The 23,773-nt window shown below is 36.1% G+C and overlaps 1 protein-coding gene across 1 annotated transcript in view; it reads left to right on the top strand.

Moving 5' to 3' along the window:
* LOC137650039 (plasma membrane calcium-transporting ATPase 2-like) overlaps positions 1-18,427 on the top strand; it is a 145,609-nt gene extending 127,182 nt beyond the window's left edge. The window contains 2 exon segments of the mRNA XM_068383061.1: positions 7,030-7,062; positions 16,035-18,427. Of these exon segments, the coding sequence (XP_068239162.1) occupies positions 7,030-7,062; positions 16,035-16,253 (252 nt within the window). The 3' untranslated portion in view covers positions 16,254-18,427.
* Positions 18,428-23,773: the final 5,346 nt, after the last annotated feature.

Below are 23,773 nucleotides of genomic sequence, written 5' to 3'. Positions count from 1 at the left end.
TCTTAGTCATGAATCCCAATACTGTCAATTGAATTTACATTTCTTAGTACTATAATGTGAGTAAAGATGTAGGCTGTTATTTGGATAATTTTTGTAGTGTGGAGGGCTTAGAAGTTATTGTTCAAGATTGCAATGCAGTACTGTACTAACTTTTGAATATTGTCATTAAGTCACAGAAAAACCAGTTTCGAAGTTACAGTATACGTTTTACCTCTTCAGGAAATCTGTAACTGTAGTTGTGTTTTGAATGTTTTTGGCAGCCACTGTTACATTCTTTTACCTAGAAGTTTAGGAGAGTTAGTAGTTAGGACAGTAATCTGGTTTTTTGTATCTTGGATACTGTCGGAATTTATTCCAAAGTTACATAACGTAAAACGGCATACTTAACGAGTTCATTTAAAGAGTGTTTTGTGAAAATTAAAAAATTGAAAATAACAAATTAAGATTATTAAAGTTTTTCACTAATATAATTATGAGAAATGGTTTCTATCATTAAATTATTTTTATTGAAAGCAATTAGGAGGTAGGAGTGGTCCTTGAATATTTGCTACACCACCACCATAGTTATACAAGTCTTTTGCTTTACAAACTATAGTTTTAGGGTGAATAGTGTAGGTTTTGAGAGATATTTTGTTTGCTATGAGTAGAGAAAAGAAGGTGAAATATTTTTAGATAATTATAGACTTGCAGAATACAATACTGTATAGGCCATTTTAGGATTATTAGATAGTTTTGAGTGTTTATAGAGAGAACACAAAATTTAATGATTTTGAATGTTATTAGTATTTGATATGATATATTTACGTAAATTATATCTTATTGTGTATAAAATGTCTTTTCCGCTAATTTTTGCATACAGTACCCGCATACCTGATGAATTTAGACGTTAAGGGGTAAAATATATGATTTTTTATAAAATAATTTTCTTGGGTGTTCTACTTACAGACTTGAAATCTTTCTAGAATTATCTTTGTTACTGATGATCTTTGTACTTTCATTGTACAGATGCTGTGTCAAAAGTGTTTTGGTTTTGTCCTTTTCTCCTTTCTATTCAGTTTACTCACTTTCTCTATTTTTTTAGTTTTAACAATATATGACATTAAACACAACATAAAACCTAGATATGTATATATATATTTTTTTTTTCAGTCAATTAAATTTTGTATTTTAGAATTATTTTGATTCATATTTTTTTGTAAGTAATCCTTAACAATTCCCTTTTACAAACTTTAAAATTACAAAATATTACACATTGATACAAGAGACACACTTAAACTTAATTCTTTGCTTGATGACTTTTGTTACAGGGACACTGACTTCTCTCATATAAAAAGAGAAAGCTCAAGTAATTTTGTTTTTCATTATAATGTTTTAACAACATTATTCCAGGTTTGTCTACAGCCCTTGCCGTTTAGTAGTCTGATATACAATGACTGTGATTTTTTCCTCATTTTTTTTTCTTCTTGAACAATAAAAGTCTATACCTTCACCAGTAATCTGTATAAGTTTTAAAAAGGCCAGTGTGATGTTTTATATAAGTATAATGAGATTTTACTCTTATGTCCACTTTCATTATGCAGCTGTCTACCATGTGTGAGTTCTCCAAGACAAAACTGAGACTCGTGTGTGTGTGTGTTTCATGCACTGAACTCGCGATCCAACCACCAGGACAACAGTAGTGATAGGTTTTGTCCCAGCCAGGTAGCCAGTCAACCCAGCTGGGAACATAGTCAAGCAGTCAGTCAGCTAGCTATTATATATCATTTCATGTCATCCATCCAATTATTATTACTACTTACAGTGGAAATTATGCATTAGCTCCATATAGCAGAAAAGTGTGACCTCAGTAATTTTAGTAAATTCTGTGCATTTCAGTGTGCTGGCAATCCTTATATACTTGCGTTTCAAAGCTCAATACACCAAAAAATATATCCTACATACAGCTCTTTCCCAAAATCCTTTTACTGTATAATTTGCTGTCGGTCTGTCTGTCTGTCTGTCTGTGCTTTGGCTCTTTTATCCTCCCTCTGGTGCTTCCGTTTTTATGAAATCCCTTTTTTATCCAAGTGAGACCTCAAACATTCTTGTCCACTGCCAATTGTATACTTACTGATGTTATATAAATCATTGGTACAGAGTTTTGTTCCATTTCTTTTACCTCCTCTCTGTTGGCTTGTCTTTTGGGATTAGAGGAGTTTTAGGTCGAATTTTTCTTGATTCGTATGGCAAAATCTGCATACGGTTGCTATTGTACTCCCACTGGCTGCTTTTGTGTTTAGTAATATGTTTACAGTACATCTAGCTAATTCAGAGAAAGAACTGAATTACAAACAAATTTATGATGAATACAAGAATTTGTATGTATATATACAGTACAGTACTATATATTTTGGTTGAAATCTAACGTTTATACAGTATGTTTTTGCCCTCAAATGCAAACACACAAAAATAGGAAATATTTATTAGATAAATTAAAATGTTTTAACCTTTAATAATGTCCATTCATATCTTATCATTTTTGTGCAAGTATATTCAAGATTTTTTTAGTCAGTAACAGTACCCATGGTTTATATAATTATTTAAAGTTAATTTGGTATACACACTGGTAGATGGCATTGTGCTTTAATATTTCTTTATAACTCTCCAAAGCTGATTACGCCATTTTAATGTATCTAAATATTTCGGGGAGGGTTCTTATTTCTTTTGTGTGTCAACCTTTTTGCTTTTTGATATTTAGCTTATTACTGTAACTGAAAATTTATGTACTGTATTCCATAATAATCAGATACTTTAATTTGTTTTTTGTTTTGTGGTTTTTGTTTTGTTATACTTCATATGGATTATTTAAAGTCTCAAATTCTCAACAATACTCTGTATAATTGTATATCATTTGTGTAGACATGTGATGCAGCTTCTATGTGGCTCTCTCTCTCTCTCTCTCTCTCTCTCTCTCTCTCTCTCTCTCTCTCTCTCTCTCTCTCTCTCTCTCTCTCTCTCTCTCTCTCTCTCTTTTTTTTCCACCTCAACCATTCCTGTTTCTAAAAAACAAGCTACACCAAGCCCTATAGGACCTAGGCCAGCCAGTGCCATGTAAGGCAGTTCTGTGGAGTTTGCCGCTACCCGAAATAAAGAAAAGAGAGTGATAAAGTTCAGACGAACCTTCTAGCAGCAGTGGTATTAAAGCGTTCCACTTTTCGTAAGGCTGGAGTATTGCGTTAGCTCAGCCGTCTCTGCCTCGAGCCACTTTCCTCACTCCTTAGCGTTTCTATGAACTTCCTAAAAGGATTGACAGAGGCGTGCCCGGCAGCATGATGTCGGTTACGCAAAACTTGGCACTCCCCAGTGCATGAAGACCAGCCTAGGTTCAGCCTTTTTATTCTTTGTTTGTTTTTTCAGGTATGATTTTGTTTCCTTTTTTTTTTCATTTTTTATATGATTTATTTTGATTTTGCATGAATTGAATTTGCTGCTGGGCATGCAGTAGTGCTTGTATTAGATATGTGTTTTCACTCCCGTAGCTGAAGAGAAGCCTCAGCAGCCCTGCTAATAAGCATTTTTTCAGCTGCTCTTAATGGAAGGTGCAGTGTGTGTCTGCCATGTATTAATTTCTGTAGGGCAAGTGTGTGCAAGTAGTGGCAGCTGGTTTCTTTTATTACTGTAAACTATCTCATATTGTGCGTCTCACTACTCTGCTCTCTTGCCACCTGCTGATGGATGGCTGTGGTATTGCCACACAAATTCCACTTTGTAGAGGCTCCATCTGTATATGCCAAAACAACCACTCCATTCTCTGACTGACTCTCTCTCATAAGCCAAAATCCTTCCCTTATTAAGGAATTACCAATGTCCTCAAAAGCTGATTCCAGTACTATTTACTCTTTCATATGCATTTTTTTAAAAATTTGATACGGTTAAACTTAGTAAATTTTGCTATAGTCCCTAGGCCCCTGCTAATTATTTTCTACTGCACTAATAGCATCTCACTTGTGAAATCTTGTCTTATACAATCCCTGACCTTCTACTAACTTTTTTTTTTTGATTTAACAGTAACTTTGTTTTGCTCCTCCCGTGACCGACACCATGGGTTTTGTAACAGGTTGGTAACTGTAGCCAAATAGCCGTAAAGCTGATTGTTGTCTTAAAGATGTCGTATTGCTGATTGTCACCTTCACCTGTCCCTGTTCCACCTGTTTAGAAAAAAAAACCTGCCACACATTCCTTGAATTGACATCCCATCACTTAATCCACCAGCTACTCTTGTGCCCCATGCTAAGAGATGGAGTGTGTAGACTGTGGCTAGAGCAAGAGGCTCGTGTGTTTGTATATCTGTGCTGCATAGCCAAATATAATTGTCTTCACGGGCTAGCGGTCTCAACACTGCCCTGGCCCTGTGCCTAGTTTGTTGTGCCCTGGCTGCCACTGCTGTGCACGCAGCTTGCATGTCTTAGGTCGCCCCATGTCAACAGGCGTCCATCACACAGGGCTGCGTCACACCGTCCTCACCCCCGTCTCCAACAGCCTTCACTTCTTTCAGCCTCAGTCTGTCATTATTATTATTATTATTATTATTATTATTATTATTATTATTACGATTGTATTTTTATTATTATTATCGTTGTTGTTATTGATTATTATTGTATGTGAAAATTACTAGCAATTCTTAGTTGTTTTATGTTCATAGCACTGTGTAACCAGTGAATTGTCTGGTGAGTTTTATTTAGTTTCTACGTGTTGCTACTAACATGTTACTGATGAGATGTGGATGTGTTACAAAGATATGGGGGTTTGATTTAGATATCCCGTCCCGTTTACAGTTGAGAGTAATACGAGCATTCAAGTCAACCCTGGAAGACTTAGAAGAACGGCGGTCTTGCCATAGTTTACACAGCTTGCATAGTATGCGCAACTCGCGCAGTCAACAGGGCAACCGGCCCATGTCAGACATCAGTTACATAGATGAGGACTCTACAAAAAGCCCAAGTCCCAATAGTGACAAGCGATGCGCGTCGTGCAACACAGCGGTGCGCCTTGTAACACCCATCGAAGAGTCGTCACCCACCACGGCCGAGACCGCCCCCCTGGTACCCCCTGGCAGCCCCCCTCAGGGAGGGCTTGCTGCAGCAGCAAACCAGCAGCAGGGGCACCACCGACCCCACACCCACGCCAACACACAAAGTACTAAGTGCTGCCACCACCACCACCATCACCTTGCTGGCACAGCTCCCCCTTCTCCTCCACTCCTACAGCCTCTTTCTCCACATCATTTTAACACACTGGTGGCCCAGACCCTTCACTCTAATATGGCAGCACATTCCAGCACACTTCAGCCTGCCTCCCCACCTACTCCACCAGATCTCCTCAACCTAGTTCACGAGACCAGTATTTGACGCTCTCCTCAAGATTGATTATTATCGTGTTATTACATTGTTTATTCTGATCTTTCAACTACGATACACTCTTGGGTTACCAGTCTTTATCATTACCAAATTCTGACCCACATATCCCTTGCTCTACCCATGTAACACTTGCTCATCCATCCACAGACTTAATGAGTATGTTGCCTGTTGAAGCCTTTCAAACCAGCTTTTTATTCTCAATTTTTGTCTGATTACCACACCATATAATATACAGTTATTCTGCTTTAAAACTAGCACTAGCACTATTTTGTTACTGCATTGATTCTATGTTATAAAATTTTTTGATATTATGCTATATTGATTTAAAGTATTAATATCGCTTCTATTTAATGTTGGGTTGGCTTTTGCTTGAGTTAATATATTTTACCCCTTTTTCTTTGGTTGTGGCTTCTTTAACCTTGCCCAAGTTTTACCCTTCTCACCCCCTCCCTCTGCTGACGTGGCCTGTCTGTGTTGGGTGGGTGACTGTCAGTGTTGTGGGATGGGGGTGTTCCCTTGGTGGGTGGAGCGTTGGGTGTGCTGGGAGCCGGGCATGATGTTGCCTTTTACAACTCCCTCTTGCATTTAGCCATTTGTGGCAAAATGTTGTGAACTTGACCTGCCCTTGCCACTTCCCGCTGATTGCCACAGCATCGGAGGGTCGTGGTGGTTGGCTATCTTCAGGCCAGCCTGGCTCCCCGGCGGGACCTTTGCTACAACAGACTGAGACAAAATCTCACGTGCACTTCACTAACAACTCCCGCCTCAGCTGTTACTAGTCTAGCGTATGCCAGGGTAACTAACACACATCTTGTGTACTACTCATTTCTAAAGCGCAGCTAGAGGAGACGTGGTTTTGCACTGCATGTTGTGTTTTGTGTTGTGGATTTTTTTCTTTTTTTTATTATGTGCAATATGCCATGTTATTATGGAGAGTGCCAAATGCTGAAATGTTTCCCCAGCTTTGGAAGAAGTAAATTTTTAAATATCAAATTATTAATAGTAAGGAAAGTAATAGTAAAACAACAAAACAAAAACAAAACTTGGAGACTACAAAGGAAGCTTGCCCTGGTGGTGACTGAGACCATAGTCTTAATATTTTCTTACTTTGTATGACTGTACTCCTCCTCCTTGCCTGTACAATCCTTATGTCCTTACCACTGTTAGTCTTTCTCATCTTTTTCTAAGCTTTTTTTTTTTTAATTTAATGTTATTTTGCGTTTCTATGGGCTAGAGACGTTGCTCACACAGATCTCAGGCATGGCTGCTCCTTTGGACCTTACACCCTTCCCTAGGGTGGGATCGTAGGTGCAGCAGGGAGACAGAGCGCCTCCTTGGAAATTTATCTTCTTGTATTTATTGAGGTAGGACCAAGGGCCCCACCCCCCATATGGTACTATGCTCATTTAGGTGCTATGACTGAAAGGAGCCAATAATATTTGCCTGGTGCGTCCTTGTCCAGGGCAATATTTTGTACCAACAAATTGTCTTGTAGCTGTCGCCACAGGGCTCACATTTTACTTTCCAGCCACCAGGGGAATCTTAATGTAGGCTTTGTTGACATTAGCTGACTTTCGTTATCTTTTGGATGAACATGGTGTTGAGCGTATCATTCTGTTATTTTCCCTGGTAGGAGGATCAGGAAGGAGAAACACATGGGGGTGAGGTATGAACCAGAGCATCTGTTTCTCTCAGCCCCTTGTACCTGAGCTATTTTCAGTGAGTAAGCCACTGTGCTAGACACCTCACCCGCAGCATTAGCCCAAATCTAAGGTCCTCAACATTTAGTGGCTATTAGAGCAGGCCTATTTACAGTATTCACCTGCATAATATCAGTTCTCGCTAGTGTACCCACAGTAGTGACTCTTGCAGCGGTAGTTGTCCATTGGGTTTCCATCATTATTATTATTATTATTATTATTTTTAGTCGAGTTGTGCTCTTTGTGCATGAAGATGTGTTTCTTCTTCAACGGTCCTGGAGCCACACAGATCGTGAGTTGGTGTCCTGAGTGTAAGCGTAATTAATCCTTGCGTGACCCTGTAATGTTTAGGCGAGTCCTGGGTAGGTGTGGACACCCCGTGTGTTGTCTGTAGTCTCTACTCCACTACTGCTGCTCCACTATCCCCTGCACACCACACAGTGTACATACACCACCCGGTCTAAGGGCCGTGTGCCGCCTGAGACAAGGTGTGTAGAACACAAGGCCGTGTACTGTGGGCAGAGGTGTAACTGCAGTCAACTTACCAGGCTGTGGGCGCCTATGGCATTGGGGAGCAAGGCCTGACCTTGTCTTCTATGCACCTTGCTGTATAATACATCCCTGGCCAGCTCTAACTTACCACTGTAGCCACTTGCCCTCACCACTGTTATTATTCTCATGGTTCAGGTCATTGGAGGCACGTTGCAGGAGCGGCTGATACCCGTACCGTATAGCAAGACCTCCACAGACCAGGCTGTAAGCTACACCCCTCTCTCTTGTCTCTTCTTAGACTCATTTTTGGACTAATGTGATCGCTCGCTCACTTCCCCTCAAGTCTCTGCCCTTGGTCTGTCTGTGCTGTCTGCTTCTTTTTCTTTCATGGATGCTGTAGGCTGGTTGAGTCACTTAAGATTTTTTTTATTCTTATTATAAATATGGAAATAAACCATCCTATCAAGCCTCCAAAGCTGTCTCTTACGCAGTACAGTGAACACGGTTCCATTCCCCTGCTATAGTACAAAGGTAACTTTTTATTAATTCACTTTGAATTCATAAGATCTTCCCAAATAAAGGAAAGTAACTTATAATAAAAAGGTGCATGGATTTGCTAAATTTGAAAATCCCAATGAAAATGTGTAAGAGACCAATAATTTACACACACATGCACTGTCTATGTATGTGTGCATATATGTATATATATACATATATACACACATGCATGTTTATGCAAGTAAATGTTTACATCTCTTGTACACATGTTTATGTCAAATAGATGAGGGTATTATGTATGGTTGTTTTATATACACTATATGTGTGGAATATATATATATATATATATATATATATAGATATATATAGGCATGAGTGTGTGTGTGTGTGTATGTATGTATGTATGTGTGTATGTATGTATGTGTAGAAATCACAGAAGCTTAGATGTGAAGTACTATTTCCAGTCAAGTCTTCTCATTCATCTTTTTGCGTGCATAAAGTGCATATGTATATATACACATACTGTACATATATAGCATATGTATGTGTGTATACTGTTATGTATTTGTTATATATTTGTAATTTTATTCATAAATGTACATAAGAGCTTGGACAAACATTCTCCATTGAAAAGTATGATGTATATATATATATATATATATATGTATATATATATATATATATATATAAATATAATTATACAGTGAACCCTCGCTACTTCGCGGTTCGACCATCGCGGATTCACCACTTCGCGGATTTTTTCCATAACCCATATATATACAGTAATATATATATATATATATATATGTATGCATGTATTTATGTATATATGTATGTATATGTGTATACATATAAATATATATATATATATATATATATATACTGTATATATATATATATATATATATACAGTATATATATATATATATATATATATCTAAAGTAGGAAGATGTGATGTAGTTCTAAGGGAAAAGTATGGATAATATGTCTGGGTAATAAGCAAAGCTCTACCTCCAGTTTGTTTCTTCATTATGTTCAGAGATAAACGTAAACAAAACATTGGTTGCCATTTTTTATCGTGCTTTTTAGCGTGTTTAGGAAACGCACGATATAAAATCGCCTTTAATATTTGTGCCTGTTTTAGTTTAGGGTACTGTAGTACATGCATTAAGTGTTCTGTACATTAAAGGGTAGTTTGTTAACAGTACTATGTACAAGGGAAGGTTTTAAAAGTCTGAATATACATGTTGAATAAATAGGTAAATATGGTGTCACTACTTCGCGGATTTTCACCTATCGCGGCCGGGTCTGGAACCTATCTACCACGATAAAGGAGGGTTCACTGTACATACATATATACATTCATACGTTTATATATATATATATATATATATAAATATAATTATACATACTGTACATATATACATACATACGTTTATATATATATATATATATATATACATATATATATATATATATATTTATATTATATATATATATATATATATATAAATATATATATATATATATATATAAGGATGAAGAGGACCACAAGAAGACTTTAATTCATCTTACATACTTATTCTACAAACCAATGTTTCAGGAATTCCTTCCCATCATCAGGGCTACATAAAAGACAAAATTTTGATCAGATTAGAAATTAATGATGCTACAGTTTTTGCTTAAAATGCTTGTGGTAGCAAAAAATTAAGAATAAATGTTGAAAGATAGAAAATCTAAAACCTATTCAATATATAGAAACATGTCGCTTACTGAGGGTCTTAACAATTAAATTTATATTAAAAACACTCGTGATAAAAATAGAATGGCAAAAAATATACCTATGTATATGGATGGTCGAACTTACTGTCAAGAGATGACTGAAAACTATAAAAATATATGGAAAATTTCTCAAAGAAAATGGTGTAAGTACTAGAAGGAACAAAACAAAGTAGATCAACAAGGATGATAGGTAGTGGCAATTAGGCAATATTGTGTGCAGGTGGTTTGATTATTTAAGGAAGGAGACAGTTTCTTGATGTAAAGAGATTCTAGATAAGGAGCAAAAGGCAGTCGGATGTTTGGGAGAGGATTTTGAAATGGTTGTACTGAATAAGGGTTTTATATGGATTTGAATGGTTTCTTATAGATGAAAATTCTTTTGATTTTAATATGGAACTAATGCGATCACTTGATAGCCCTATGGGAATTGATGCCGACCTTCAGTAAACGTCGGGTAGAACCGATATAGTTCCCAAAATTACATTTTGGACAAATATTCTTGTAAACAAAGAAAGACCACATCAACTATGGGAGGGTGCTTTTGAACCTGAAAAGTTTACCAATATTTTGAAGGGTTTTTCAATATAAACTTGAAATCAACATATGGATACAGTGTGTTGAGGGCTGTGGTGAACTCGTTTCTGAAAAAAGCATGTTTTACATATATCAGTGATACATACACTAGTTTTATGGGAACCTCAGGACATTTTAATTTAGGCTGAAAAATATTAAGAAATTCATTAACAATTCTATCAAAAAGGTGTGAAAGGTAACAATTGTATGTAAAATAGGTTTTTAAAAAAGAAATCTCTTCATGGAAGTTATGCCAGTCTAACATAAGAAATATGCTCTAAAAGAAAGGGTTTGAATAGAGTTAATCTTGAATGACTTCTGAACAATTGCTAAAGAAAATCAATATCCAATCCAGTGTATGTCTCTTTTCTAAACATACCTATAAGAAATCACCTATTTTAACATTTTCTTCGAGAAATTTTTTAAATATTTTTATAGTTTTCAGCCACATCTCGTGACAGTGAGTTTGACCATTCATAGATATATATATATGTATTTCTCCCTTTCAATTTTGATCACAAGCGTTTTTAATATAATTGTAAAGCACTCCAGTTAGTGCCATGTTTTCATATATCGATTAGGTTTTTTGATTTTCATTCTTTCAACCGTTTTTTAATTTTTTGTTACCACAAGCATTTAAAAAAAAAATGGAGTATCATTAATTTCTAAGGTGAACATAATTTTGTGTTTTATGTAGCTCTGATGATGGGATTGGATTCCTGAAACATCGGTTTGTAGAATAAATATGTAAGATGATCCAAAGTCTTCTTGCTGTCCTCTTCATCCTTAAAATTAAGCTTGCCAGAAGTGAAAATCTTAAAAGTTTTCTATATTATATATATATATATATATATATATATACATACATACATACATACATACATACATACATACATACACGCGTATCATACTTTTCAGTGGAGAATATAAGTGTGCGTGTGTGCATATATATAATGTTAATTACAGTATATATGAATATATGCACAGTATGTATGTACTGGTTTTACTTTTTAATGGTGGTGACTTTATTAGTGAAATTAATTTTTTCATTTTTTTAGCAGAAAAATCACACTGTACAGTAGTTCAGGAACCAAAGTAAAGAATACCTAATTTTGTCAATTATTACAAATACAATGGCACAGACAAAATCACTTGCTCCTTGCTTTGTTTTATGAGACAAAAATGGGGATTAATTTATGAACAGCAATCAGAAATCTAAAGTCTGAAATTCTTCGTTTTTTTCATACAGTATTGTGTGCTCACGTGTCTATATAGAAATTTTACAGTGGTTTCTCATTACTCACTGATTTTGTTTTTAACATATTTAGCTCATTTGTAGGTATACAGTATATTCTGTGTACATAATTGTCAGTACATTAATTATATATATAGTATATAATGCATACATCCACCTGTGCATGTGGAATAGATGGTAAATTTCCAGCTAGGTAAAAGTTTTTGAAAGGTACAATATCTTTCAAGCATTAAGTTTTTTTTAATCACACTAAAATGGGAGATATTCATACATTAAAATTTTTTTAATAGTACTTTAGATATTTCTAAGCATTCCTCATATTGCTGAGCATTCTATTGAAATTTAGAATTTTATTAGAAAATTAATTTTATTATCTGTATCCAGATGTTAATTTTCTAATTACCTCCATCATTAGTATGACACATGAAAGTGTAGATGTAAATACTGTCGTCTTCTAAAATTTTTTTTAATCATCACAGTAGAACTCTTTGGAAATAAAACAGGGTGATAGTTTTGCCATGTTTTGAATAAATCATAATTAGAACTTTCACATTAAATCTAATTTTAACAACGAGGAAATAGTAAATTTGTTCGTGTTGATGTGTTATTAAAGATAATGAAGCAAGACTGAAAAATGCTACCAGAAAATTTTCTTCTCTTCAGAGTAGGGGATCAAATTTTTCAAACTAATATGATTAATACCTTACTGATTTTGAGGTTCATTATGTCCTATGAGGAGTCTGCAATTTGCTGCTCAGTTAACCTGCCATTTTTTCCAATAGCCACATTCAGAGCTGAGTATGCATGTTTTGCACTTGTAGATTTTATCCTGGAAGAGGTTCTCGTACCCATGTGCTTGGGAAACATTAAACCCAACTTTACTTTTTAGTTGAAGTACCTCTCCCTGGAATATAGTGTCATTGTGTTTCAAACGTATATGGTAGTATTTTGACTGAAGAAATTTATCTAAAGTAAAATAGTATTAATAGATTTAAAAGCAGATCAAATCATAAGTACTGTGTAGTTTTATAAAGATATGGTAGACTATTATTCTGATTTTTTCAATTATCAGTTTAACTCTTACTTTTTAAATTTAAATTATTAAAAGCACACATTAAAGTTGACATGAAATTATGGAAGGATTCCAAGTGTATAGAAACCAAAATATATCAAAATTGTGTCGATAAACATAATTTATACACATGTAATAACATAACTATAGAGGACAGTGTTTACACACACATTCATGCTTATATAATGAAATCTTGAAAAAGGAGAACAGGTGTAAAAGAGTTTTACTACTGGGGTTTGCTATAAAGTTATATTTACAAAAGGAGGAAGATGATTTTACATCATTGGATGATTTTGTTTTAATTTTTTATACACCTTAGAATTATTCATCAGCTGTCGCCAAAGATTTGTAACTTTGTATGTATACATGAATAAAGTATAGTGGCCTCATGCATTGACCGTGGAAGCTTGGGTGGGATATTTGCTAGACTGCTGCTCTTCCTTACCCAGATTTGAATTCTGGCTTGGGTGAACATTTCAGGTTTTAGTGGAACATTTACTATAAAATATTGAACAGTTCATTGCACAAGGCTGCTGTATGTACAAATGGTGAATGTAGTTGTATATAAATGCCTTGAATAGGATTTAAAAACAACTCGTAAGTTGATACTGGGAATGTATATAGACGTTTATGTATGTAAGAATTTGACATGAATGAATGTTTAATAAAGTTATTCACTATTGTGTACAGAAGCATATCTACAGTGCATGTGAACACAAACATAAATTCTTATAGGCATATATATATATATATATATATATATGTATATATATATATATATATATTGTGTATATATATATATATATATTGTGTATATATATATATATATATAATATATATATATATATATATATATAGATATAGATATATATAGATATATATATATATGTATTTAGATATATATATATATATATATATGTATATGTATATAGATATATATAGATATATATATATATATATATATATTTATGTGTGTATATATATATATATATATATATTTATATATGTGCTTATGACATAACATTCACATCAGTTGTATTATTTCAATTTTGCTTTTATCTTGAAACTATTTTGCTTCCACCAAGCCCAGCCATGTTTGTCTTCTTTTAACTGTTTTCCGCATGACAGTCGAGCGACTAGAGACTTAGACTAGGTGAAATAGTTGGCACCATTAGACTACACTTTAGCCTTTAACATGTTTGAGTGTTTATTCTGTGGCAATATGTGTTTTTGTATTGTTCTTTGATTTTTTTTTTTTTTTTTTATAAATGCCGGTTGATTTTGTCTTGCGGTCACAGATTTACTTATTTAACGGTTTTATTCCTATGCAATATTGTTACCTATATATATATATATATATATATATGGTAATGATTTTGTCTTTTGACTTTCATAATGTCAAATATTAAGCAACAAGTAGTTCTTGAAGCCAAATTAATCTACCCTGAGAACTAACACTTAGTGATATTATGTATGGAAAAAAAAGCATCTCTTAATAGATGAGTGGATAAATCAACTACCTAAGTTCTTTATCAACTCAGAAACATAGGATCAAATCCTGGCATATTATACTGTATATATATATATATATATATATATATATATATATATATATATATATGTGTGTGTGTATATATAATTTCCCCTTCAGATGTTATTGCCAGGGTAGGATGAATTTGATATTGAACTATTTTCTGCTTAGTTTTTTATCCTATACAATATATATATATATATATATATATATATGTATGTATGTATGTATGTATGTATGTGTGTGTATGTATGTATGTATACTGTGTTGCTGTTTTACCCCTTTTGCACAAATATATTTGTGTGTATATTCAGATAGATACTGTATAATTTTTATGTATGCTCTTTATATTGCCTTTGTATAGTGCACAGTATACATATATATCTTAGTAATTCTGTATTCTTCTGAATATATACGCATGTTTCTTTAATTTTGTGTATGGATATATATTGTGTATATATATATTGTGTATATTTATATGCATGTGTATGTATATATACATAAGGTATATATTTGTTCCAATATGTTCTATATTAACAAAAAATTAGTGAATTATGACAGTAGTATAGATGTTAAGCATGCAAGCATGGTTAACTGAGTTCACTCTTGTAGCAGAACCAGTTTCATAGCCTATGTTATTATTTTTTGGGGGATCAAAAACTACCCCTTCCATTTATTTTGCTTGGAAGGATTGATACATGTGAGCGTGGATATGTGGTGTTTCCCACGCATCCTATTCCCCTTCCTTCAATCTCTCTTGAGTGTTGTGTAAACTAATATTTTTGGTGCACGCACCATTGATGATATATATGGCCCAGATTGGCTTCCTGCCGCCAGTAACTATATATATTGACACTAGATTATTTTTGTGCGTCATATCGTATAACAAAAAAAATTTGCGGAAAACAAAAGCTCATAGGCGGTAGGAGGCCATGCAACTGGGAAAATGCATGCCCGCATGAGCCGCGCACTATGGAGAGCCTCCAGCCAACATGCAGTGCCCACGTTCTCTGGCTGCCATCTCTCTCTGTCTTGATGTCTGAAGTGTGTGTCCACCGGCGTATGAGCCACAGAGCTCCATCACTCGTGTAGATCCTATGGCAGCCAGCAACACTCTCAAGTACTCTGTATAAGTGCACGTTCTATTACTGTTAATCTATTTTTTTTTTTATTCTTAATATCTTAATCGACTTTGTGAATGAAAATAATCTGTATTCTCTTAACTTGTTACATACTAACCATCATAACTCCTCCTCTTATATTGGCACCTAACAGGCTTTATAAGCCAGCTAATGAAGATGCAGTACACGGTTCAAGTTTGGCATGGGATCTTTGCATTGAGCATGAAATTTCTGCTTGTGTGTGCGAGCGGCAGGCGAGCAAATTTGCCCTTGCCGCTCAATGCTGATGCTGTTACGCTCCGTGATTAGCAGCAAGGCACACTCCTCACCCTCTCACTTGTCAGCAGCTCTCACAGTAACCCTCACAGTCAAGTTAAGCCCTCGTCTTATCAAAGAAAAATTTGCATATCATTTCTCATGTTTCAGTGAAAAGTTAAAGTTTTATATATTTGTTTTTTTCCCATGACTTATTCCTATTGAGTGTTCAAGTGTCTTGGACCAGTGTAGTTAGTTTTATCCTTGTTTGATGTTTTGTATGTGATTTAGTTGTGTCCAAGGCATCAGTATTTACTGGAAATGTTAATTAAGACATGTTTTATGGGTTCTCTTTCAGATTCGAGTAGTTAATGCGTTTCGACAGGGGCTTGATGCTCGGCCTTCCAACCCGAACCTGGCAGCGGTCCTGAAGAAGCAGTCGTCCTTGAGTAAGAGGTTGTCCCAGGGGTCTTCGTTGGAGTATGCCGACATGTGTCCGGATCCAGAAGAACTTACAGTGCCCGAAATCGATGTTGAACGTTTATCTTCACACAGTCACACTGAAACTGCAGTGTAAGCCCATTATCAATTTCTCAGGGCTAACTGCATTACCAGCAGCAGTGTAGCACTAACATTAACAATAGTGTGATACATAGCAGCAGCAGCAGCAGCAGTATGAGCCTGTGGCCACCACCATTGTTGCTAATAGGCAATGCCTGCCTGTGTTGTGGTGCCTAGGTGCTGGGCTCCGCCGCGACTGACAATTACTGACTGCGATAATCAGGGTGGTGGTGTAGGCAGGCTTTAATAATGGTGAGAATTTTTTCAAGGGAAGAACAACTAACTGTGGGTGTTTGTACAGGCTTTTTGTTGGTGGGACTGCCTGGCTCCTTTGACTGTTTTGTCTTCCTGGGGGCCTTCTCACCTGCATTTACCTACCCTGAACACATAACCTTCAATGGCACACACCCACCTGTGCCAATGCCTGTGCCCACCTTTGGTGAACACCCACACTCACTGGTGTACGCCAAGGACTCACTCAACAGTGTGCCGTGCCCCTTGTTTCATCATGTCCTACTGTTAATAGTCTTGTGTATAGTAAGGGTTGTTATTGCATAGTCTACCAATTATAGAAATGGTAAAGGGTTTTTGCCAGAGGGTTAGATCTGTTGAACAATACTAAGGACAAATTACCATTATACCTGTAGTCAAAGAATGTTTTAAAACTCTCTAAGGAAGTTGTGGAAACTTGTATATTCCTGAATGTTCTTGATTCTTGTTTTCGAAAAACATGTTGGCTGTTCCTGATGCTAGAGTCTATACATCTCTGTTTTGTTTATGTTTGGCAGTATTGTTTTGTCCATTTGCTGTGTATGAAAGATGAGCCCTAGGTTGTGTGAATGATGATACCTCTTAGCTTAACTGGTATGATCGTTGCGTTGCTAAAGGTTATGCAGTGGAGTTAGCCTTGTTAAGAGCCCAGCTGCACTGATACATAACCACTACAGATGTCTATGTTTAATTAGACATCTTTGCATTTAATACTAATATCCTAACATCATGGGGGTCGTTTTTATGGAGCAATAGTTGTTTTGAAGTATATATAATAGTGATGATGCTTGTCAATAATTCAATCACTGAGGGTAATTGTCATGTTATGTAATTATTAAAATATTACAAATAAACTGGTGCACGGTTGTTCACAACCACATCACCTGTTACAATGTTGGCTAGCCAGTGGAACCAATTCTTTTGTTGTGCTCATGTGAGGAGCACCTTGAAGGCCTGCAGTGAAGTGCAGCCACCCCTAAAGATAAGACCTTGGAGTCTCCACCCATCCCCTTGTTAAGAATGTTGTAAAGGCATTGCCTGTAATCATTCTTGAGGCTTTTAACCATTTGTTTTTGCCTTCTGCCATTTTGTTTGCTTTTTCCATCATCACCTTTTTTAACATCACAACAACTCCAGGTTAACTCTTTGCTAAGGTGTGTGGTCTGCTTTCTCCCATCCTGTTCTTAAGTGTGGCAAATATGCATTAGTTTTAAGTCAGTTCTCTGGGCTGTTCACCAAACCATTACACATAACAAATTGTAGTTAATAGAGAACAGATACTTCATTCTTTTCTGTAGAAGAAGTGAAAGATTTTCTAAATAAGGAAATGTAAAACCAATAAATGTTATTGTAAAATGGTAGTGATAAACCAAGATAAACCTTCTATAAATCTTCAGTCATTTTGTGATGCTCGTCTCTTAAAATGTCAGCCACAACTTTTAATCTTTTGTTTGTCATATGATTCTAGGACTGAGGAAGTGTAAGATCACTTAAAGATTTGGTAAAAAGGCCTTGTACTTCTTCTTATGGTCCAATATATGATGTATGTATGTATATGAGAATTGTTGTTTGAGAATGCATTTATGCTTGTAAAAGTGAGTGTATGCGCGCATGTGTGCATGTATGTATGTGTGTGTGGGTTTGTGTAGTGTGAAGTAGCAAGGCCATGGGAACACTCTTCATACAGCAAAAGGAAGGTGTTATATTAAAAGAACTATCCAATGTTTGGCCACCATTGTGGTGCGTGAAGGGATCACCTCCCAAACGCTAAAGCAGCTATTAAAACTGCCCCTACCCACGCACTTGAACGCGCGTAGTACTTTAGATTTTTCGTGGATATAAACAAATGGCTTCTATTGTTAATAGGAAAAACATTACTTGTTGCGTTTGTTAACTTTAAAAATACAGGTTTTCAAGAGTCTAATTCTTTTCTTCATAGTCCTTGTTATTGATATGTCATTTATTTCTGTGGTACTATGATTAAAGATGTAATTAACAAATTTTTGTCTTAAATATTTTACTGCTGATTATGGACTAATGTGCTCAACACTAGCAGCACGTATTCAAGGGGATGTTCTCTCTCCAATGACACTAGTTACATTTACTAAGTAGTACATATAGCTCAAGTTTTTTAGAAATCAGTAATGTTTATGTTTAACTTTGTAACATGTTTTCAAGAAACTTGCCTAAGAAAAATAATAAATTAAAAGGCAGTGCTGTATAACTATTTCACTAGAAGAAATATTTCAAATTTTTGCCATAATCACCAGTATATTTTAATGAAAATCTGTTTCATGACCAGTAAATATTGAGGTTTCTTTTATTCCCTTAAAATTGACCAATTGCTTTCATTTTCATAAAATTTAATTAGCTGATAACAGTTTATTGCAGTGGTAAAAATTTTTGCATGTCCCACATGTTTTTTGGTAGTGCAAAATCTGGGAAGCCAGACTTTAAAGCTTTAAAGGAGCTTAATTTTGCACTGTTAATGTCAAGGTTTACAATTCTGGGTGGTATATTAACTACAAAATAAATATGGAAAGGTTTCAAATACTAAAAAATGTTTTTGCCTCTAAAATTCAGTATGTAACACTATTGATAAGATAAAGAAAATTGCCCAAGCAGAGAAATGCCTGAAGAGTTCAAAATCAATGGACTGAAAGCACACATAAACTACATAAATCTTAATTGTTTAATATTTTTAATCTGCAGTTTGTACAGTGTTAACTTTGATGAGTTTTTGTTTTAGTATAGAGAGAAAGTTTCAATTTTTGTTACATCATGAAAACAATTGGATCTGATAATTGCTTCAAAAACTATTTTATTGTAAATGATTGGTAAATAAGGACATCTTTGAAAACAAGTGTTTTATAACAATAAGAAGCGGAGTTTGGGAATTTTCTATATTTCCTGGAAAGACATGATTTTGAAGCATTCTAGATAGTCAAGGAATATACTACCAAATAAAACATTTGATAAGGAGTTAATAACTGGAGGTTCTTATTGTCAAATGATAGTTGGGTGAGTCTGTACAGTACTGTATTGAAAATTATCATAAAATTTGGTATTCAATTAATTATAGTTTAAACACCCCCGTAGACCAGAACCATGGGAACTGTCAATGTAGTGAAAAAATTGCAAATGAACTTAGGTTAAACCTTTCTTCGAAGGGAAACTCGGGTTCTAAACTTGGAAGTGCTTCATTATGCAAGGAGCACAGAAAACAAAATTATGATAACATGTATTATAGTATTTTTATAATTGCTTGATGTTCATATTGCTTCCCTGTGGAAGCTTGATTTTATTGATATATACAGCAAAAGCATTTCCTGTTTTCTGTCCTTTTGATAGACTTGTGCCTCAAGTAAGGTAATGAGACAATCTACCAGCTAGTAGTATCCACTGATGGCTTGTTCAAGCCACAGATCATTTGTCTCAAAGTCAAAACTACTGTATTCCATATCCTCTTTATACCACAAGTTAGTGGGGAGGAGAGTGAGCATGCATGTTAACATCAGGCGAATAAAGAAATAACAAATCCTGTTACACATTAAAATTCCATTTATTTCTATGAGCCTCCCTTGATGTTCGTATTGCAGACTCCCACACACTGATGGAGATGAGTTGCCATTGAAAGAAAGATCCTTTATGGTTTTAAAACAAAGAAATATTAAAATTCTAGACTTGTGTATAGTCTAGCTTATTGGTAACAAACAGTCTTGAAATGCATTTTGAAAATTAGGACTCCAGGTTTTTTCATAATTACCTATCTATATAACCCCAACATCATGTAACTATAGTATAACTCTTCATATTAAGAAAATATAAATTAACAAAACCCAAAACATTATTACACCACATTGCCATCTGCCACTGTAAGACCCAAAGCCAAGCAATCCTGTTTGGTAAACCAACGAGGGTTCTTTCAGATAATATTGAGCAAAAACTGACTTGTCTGCATCATTGAGCTGTCACCAAAACCAATTCCAATGAAAGATTTCTACGAAAATTAAGGAATGAAACTGCACTTCTAATATCATGAACCCTAACTCTCAAGGCTTTTATTAGACTTGGGTTAATTCTTTGTGGACTTTCATAACCAAACTTTTAACAAGTAAACTCGCTACATTTTAGTGCAGATGATAATTTGGAATTCCAGTACCTCAAAACAAATTAGGAACACTATCTCTAGTGTTCATAGGTTCATCATCGTCATCATCGTCAGCCATTGCTAGTCCACTACAGAACAAAGGCCTCAGACATGCCCTTCCACTTGCATCTGTTTATGGTCTTTTTATGCCAATTTATATGTGCAGTCAGCCCCACTCTTTGCGAGGGTTAGGTAACAGAGACAGGCGCGAAAAGCACAATTTGGCATATATTCGGTGCCCTTGGGTGGGATAACTCGTAACCTAACAATTTACTGCCCGTTGCCTACACATGGAAAATGAACACACGAAGTAGTCTAAAATTGATTTTATTTGGTTTCTATCACAGTATAAGTAGTTTGTAATTAAATGAATACATATTAGTAAGTGTACAGTACATTTGCACAGGTGTACACTACGTATTGGACATGGTAAGGCTACAGAATAGTCGACCTGACCGAAACTATAATTTTACCCAGTAGTTATCATACGCTTACCATATAACAACAGAACACTGTTGTTCCTATCTAGTAATGCTGTATAACACTCGCTGATACTGCAGTGTATATTACTTTATTATACTACTCTCACTACAGTAAAACTTAACTGTACTATAAGTTTTCGCTATTTTCTTTTGAACGACTTGGCTTAGTGTACACGTAGCCTATATTTACAATAAAACGGATTTTGAAGCAAGCGAAAAATCTATTTTTGGGCGAGATGGCCATGTCATCCTGATGGAAGCTTCCTACAGACAGCTTTCTAAGGGATATTTGGCTACAGTGATACTCCCAGAAAATTGACCATAGGTCTCCAGAATTCTAACTTCTGGCGCGAGTATCCTTAAAATTTCTCTAAAGGATATCGCATAATATCAGGGGACGTATATCTTGATACAACACATGGCAATCTTCACCCCGAATAGCGTTTTCGCTTCGAGGGGGAAGAGTGGCGAAATTGAAGGGGAGGGGAGCCGTTGTCAAGGTTACCCTTCCTCCCCTACTATTACAGGGCGGCAAAATGGCGCTCATTCCTATTTTGGTAGTGATTTTGCACGGTTCTCTCCTTGTTCATCTAGCGTTCTAGATCGTTTCTTTTGAGGATTAATTATGCGTTCTCCAGCATCTTCTGCCTCTGAAAAGTTGAGTATTTAATCTTTACGGTGTATAATTTTTAGCTCCTGTCTCACAATGAAATTAGCATAATTTAATGTGTTTATTGGAGCGTAGCCGGTCAACGGAGCCGCCATTTTGGGCGCTGTCGTTCGTCATGCATGCTTTTATTTAGTCAGCAGAACGACATTCCCGGTATTCAGCTTGAACGAATTATAGCTATTTAGGCAAAATTATACTAGTGAAGATATGATCATGCAAACAATTTTCCTCTTCCTAAATGTGTCGATCATATACGTTAGAGTCTCGGTGATATAGGAAGCCGAGATCTCACCCTACGCCAGGCTAAACTAGCCTATGCGCTTTAGTATACTTTCATACATTATCCCCGTTTACCCTCGTGTATCGTTTTATCAATTCAACAGGAGATAGTATATCTCCTAGAATTAATTATATAATTCGATACTCGTCTCCTTCGTAGATTTAAGGGTAAACCCTCCTTCCCTCTGAGTGCCGCCATAGGCGACAACCCTAGCTTGGTCTTGCCATAGAGTAGTACACTCCGGCTTGACTAGGCTAGTGTTTTCTGTCTTTCCCCCCTTGCCGGTGAGTATCCCGGCTTGGTTTTACGACAGTAACTCAGAGTATTCAGTCTTTATGCCGACAGCTTGGCTGCCGGGTGAGTAGTCACTCCCCTGCCGGCTTACAGTTGTCGGCATAGGAAGCTTAGCTTCCCTAGTCCGCACCTGAAGTGGTAGTATAATGCCGCCACCTTCTCCCCTGCAGTCTAGAAGACAAGTCTTGTTTTGGCAGACCCTAGGCTGAAGAATCAACATTCTTCTGCCGCCTATGATGGCAGCGATATTGAAACAAGGTTTCATCTATGTTTGGAAATGGCGGCAATCCTGCCACCTCCCGACACAACATACAAGACCCTTTCCCTGCCCCTCTCTGTCCTTTAGCGATAGCCTAGCCATCGCATGTCTGTGGCCGTTGTCCTACAATCTCCCCGCTTGCCGGGTAGATCATGGCGCCGGCCGGGCTCCCACATAGGCGCTCCGACTTTCCCTTATGGACGCAAGGCTCCGGGAAAGGTTGTGACGGCTGCCGGTGGGAGACCCTTTTATCTTTGAGTGTTCTTCAGTCCTCCCTTGGACTGCCATCCACATCCCTGAAACCGGCAGTGACCGGCAACAGATCTTGTGGTTGGATGGAAGCTAGAATGATTCATTCCCTCCTTCCATTTGAACCCTCATTCTGGAGGAAGGCAGTAGGAATAACATACCTACACCTTTATTGTACTAAAAACTACATTAATAAGGCAGCCCTTCACTCCATGCTTTCTCTCTCTCTGTCGGCTAGTGCCGTCAGGTACTAACTGCCGGCTGGACCGGTGCCGCCAGGTACTAGCCTAGCCGGCATGTTGCCGGCTGAACTACAGTATATGCTTATACAGTAGCCAGTATTTCAGCAGTATAGTACATACTGCAGGCAGAAAACTATAGTATATATTATACAGTAGTTTATATTAACAACATACCCTGTGTGTCCTTTCACAGTCTATTGTTGAGACCAATTTTTTATTGAAGTGAAGTATTCCTTCAATACACTGATAAAGTTATCAGTTTATAACATACCCCATAATATTAATACTTTTATGAAAGGGTTAGTGCCAGTATACACTAATTCTAACACTAGAGGTTAGAACCCTTCTCCCTTGATTTTCTCTTAATAAGGAAATTCTAACATTAATATTGGGGGAGGTCGCAGCAATTGGCTGGACAGGAGACACAAGTATGTCTTTCCTATTTCCTTTCTAGCTTACTATCCTAAGCTATAATGGTTAAGTTACCAAAACATTTATTGCATGTAACTTATTTATCAAGTGTGATAAATAACCGCATACTCATTTAAATTTCCTTTCTTTACAGGAGGAGCCCAAAATGAAGTGTGAGGTGATTGATTGATTGATTTAAAGTTTTCAGGCATCCTGACATCTGAGGTCA

This window comes from Palaemon carinicauda, chromosome 11 (assembly GCF_036898095.1).
Source record: "Palaemon carinicauda isolate YSFRI2023 chromosome 11, ASM3689809v2, whole genome shotgun sequence".
Taxonomy (NCBI): domain Eukaryota; kingdom Metazoa; phylum Arthropoda; class Malacostraca; order Decapoda; family Palaemonidae; genus Palaemon; species Palaemon carinicauda.
This window is presented reverse-complemented; position numbering and strand designations above follow the sequence as displayed.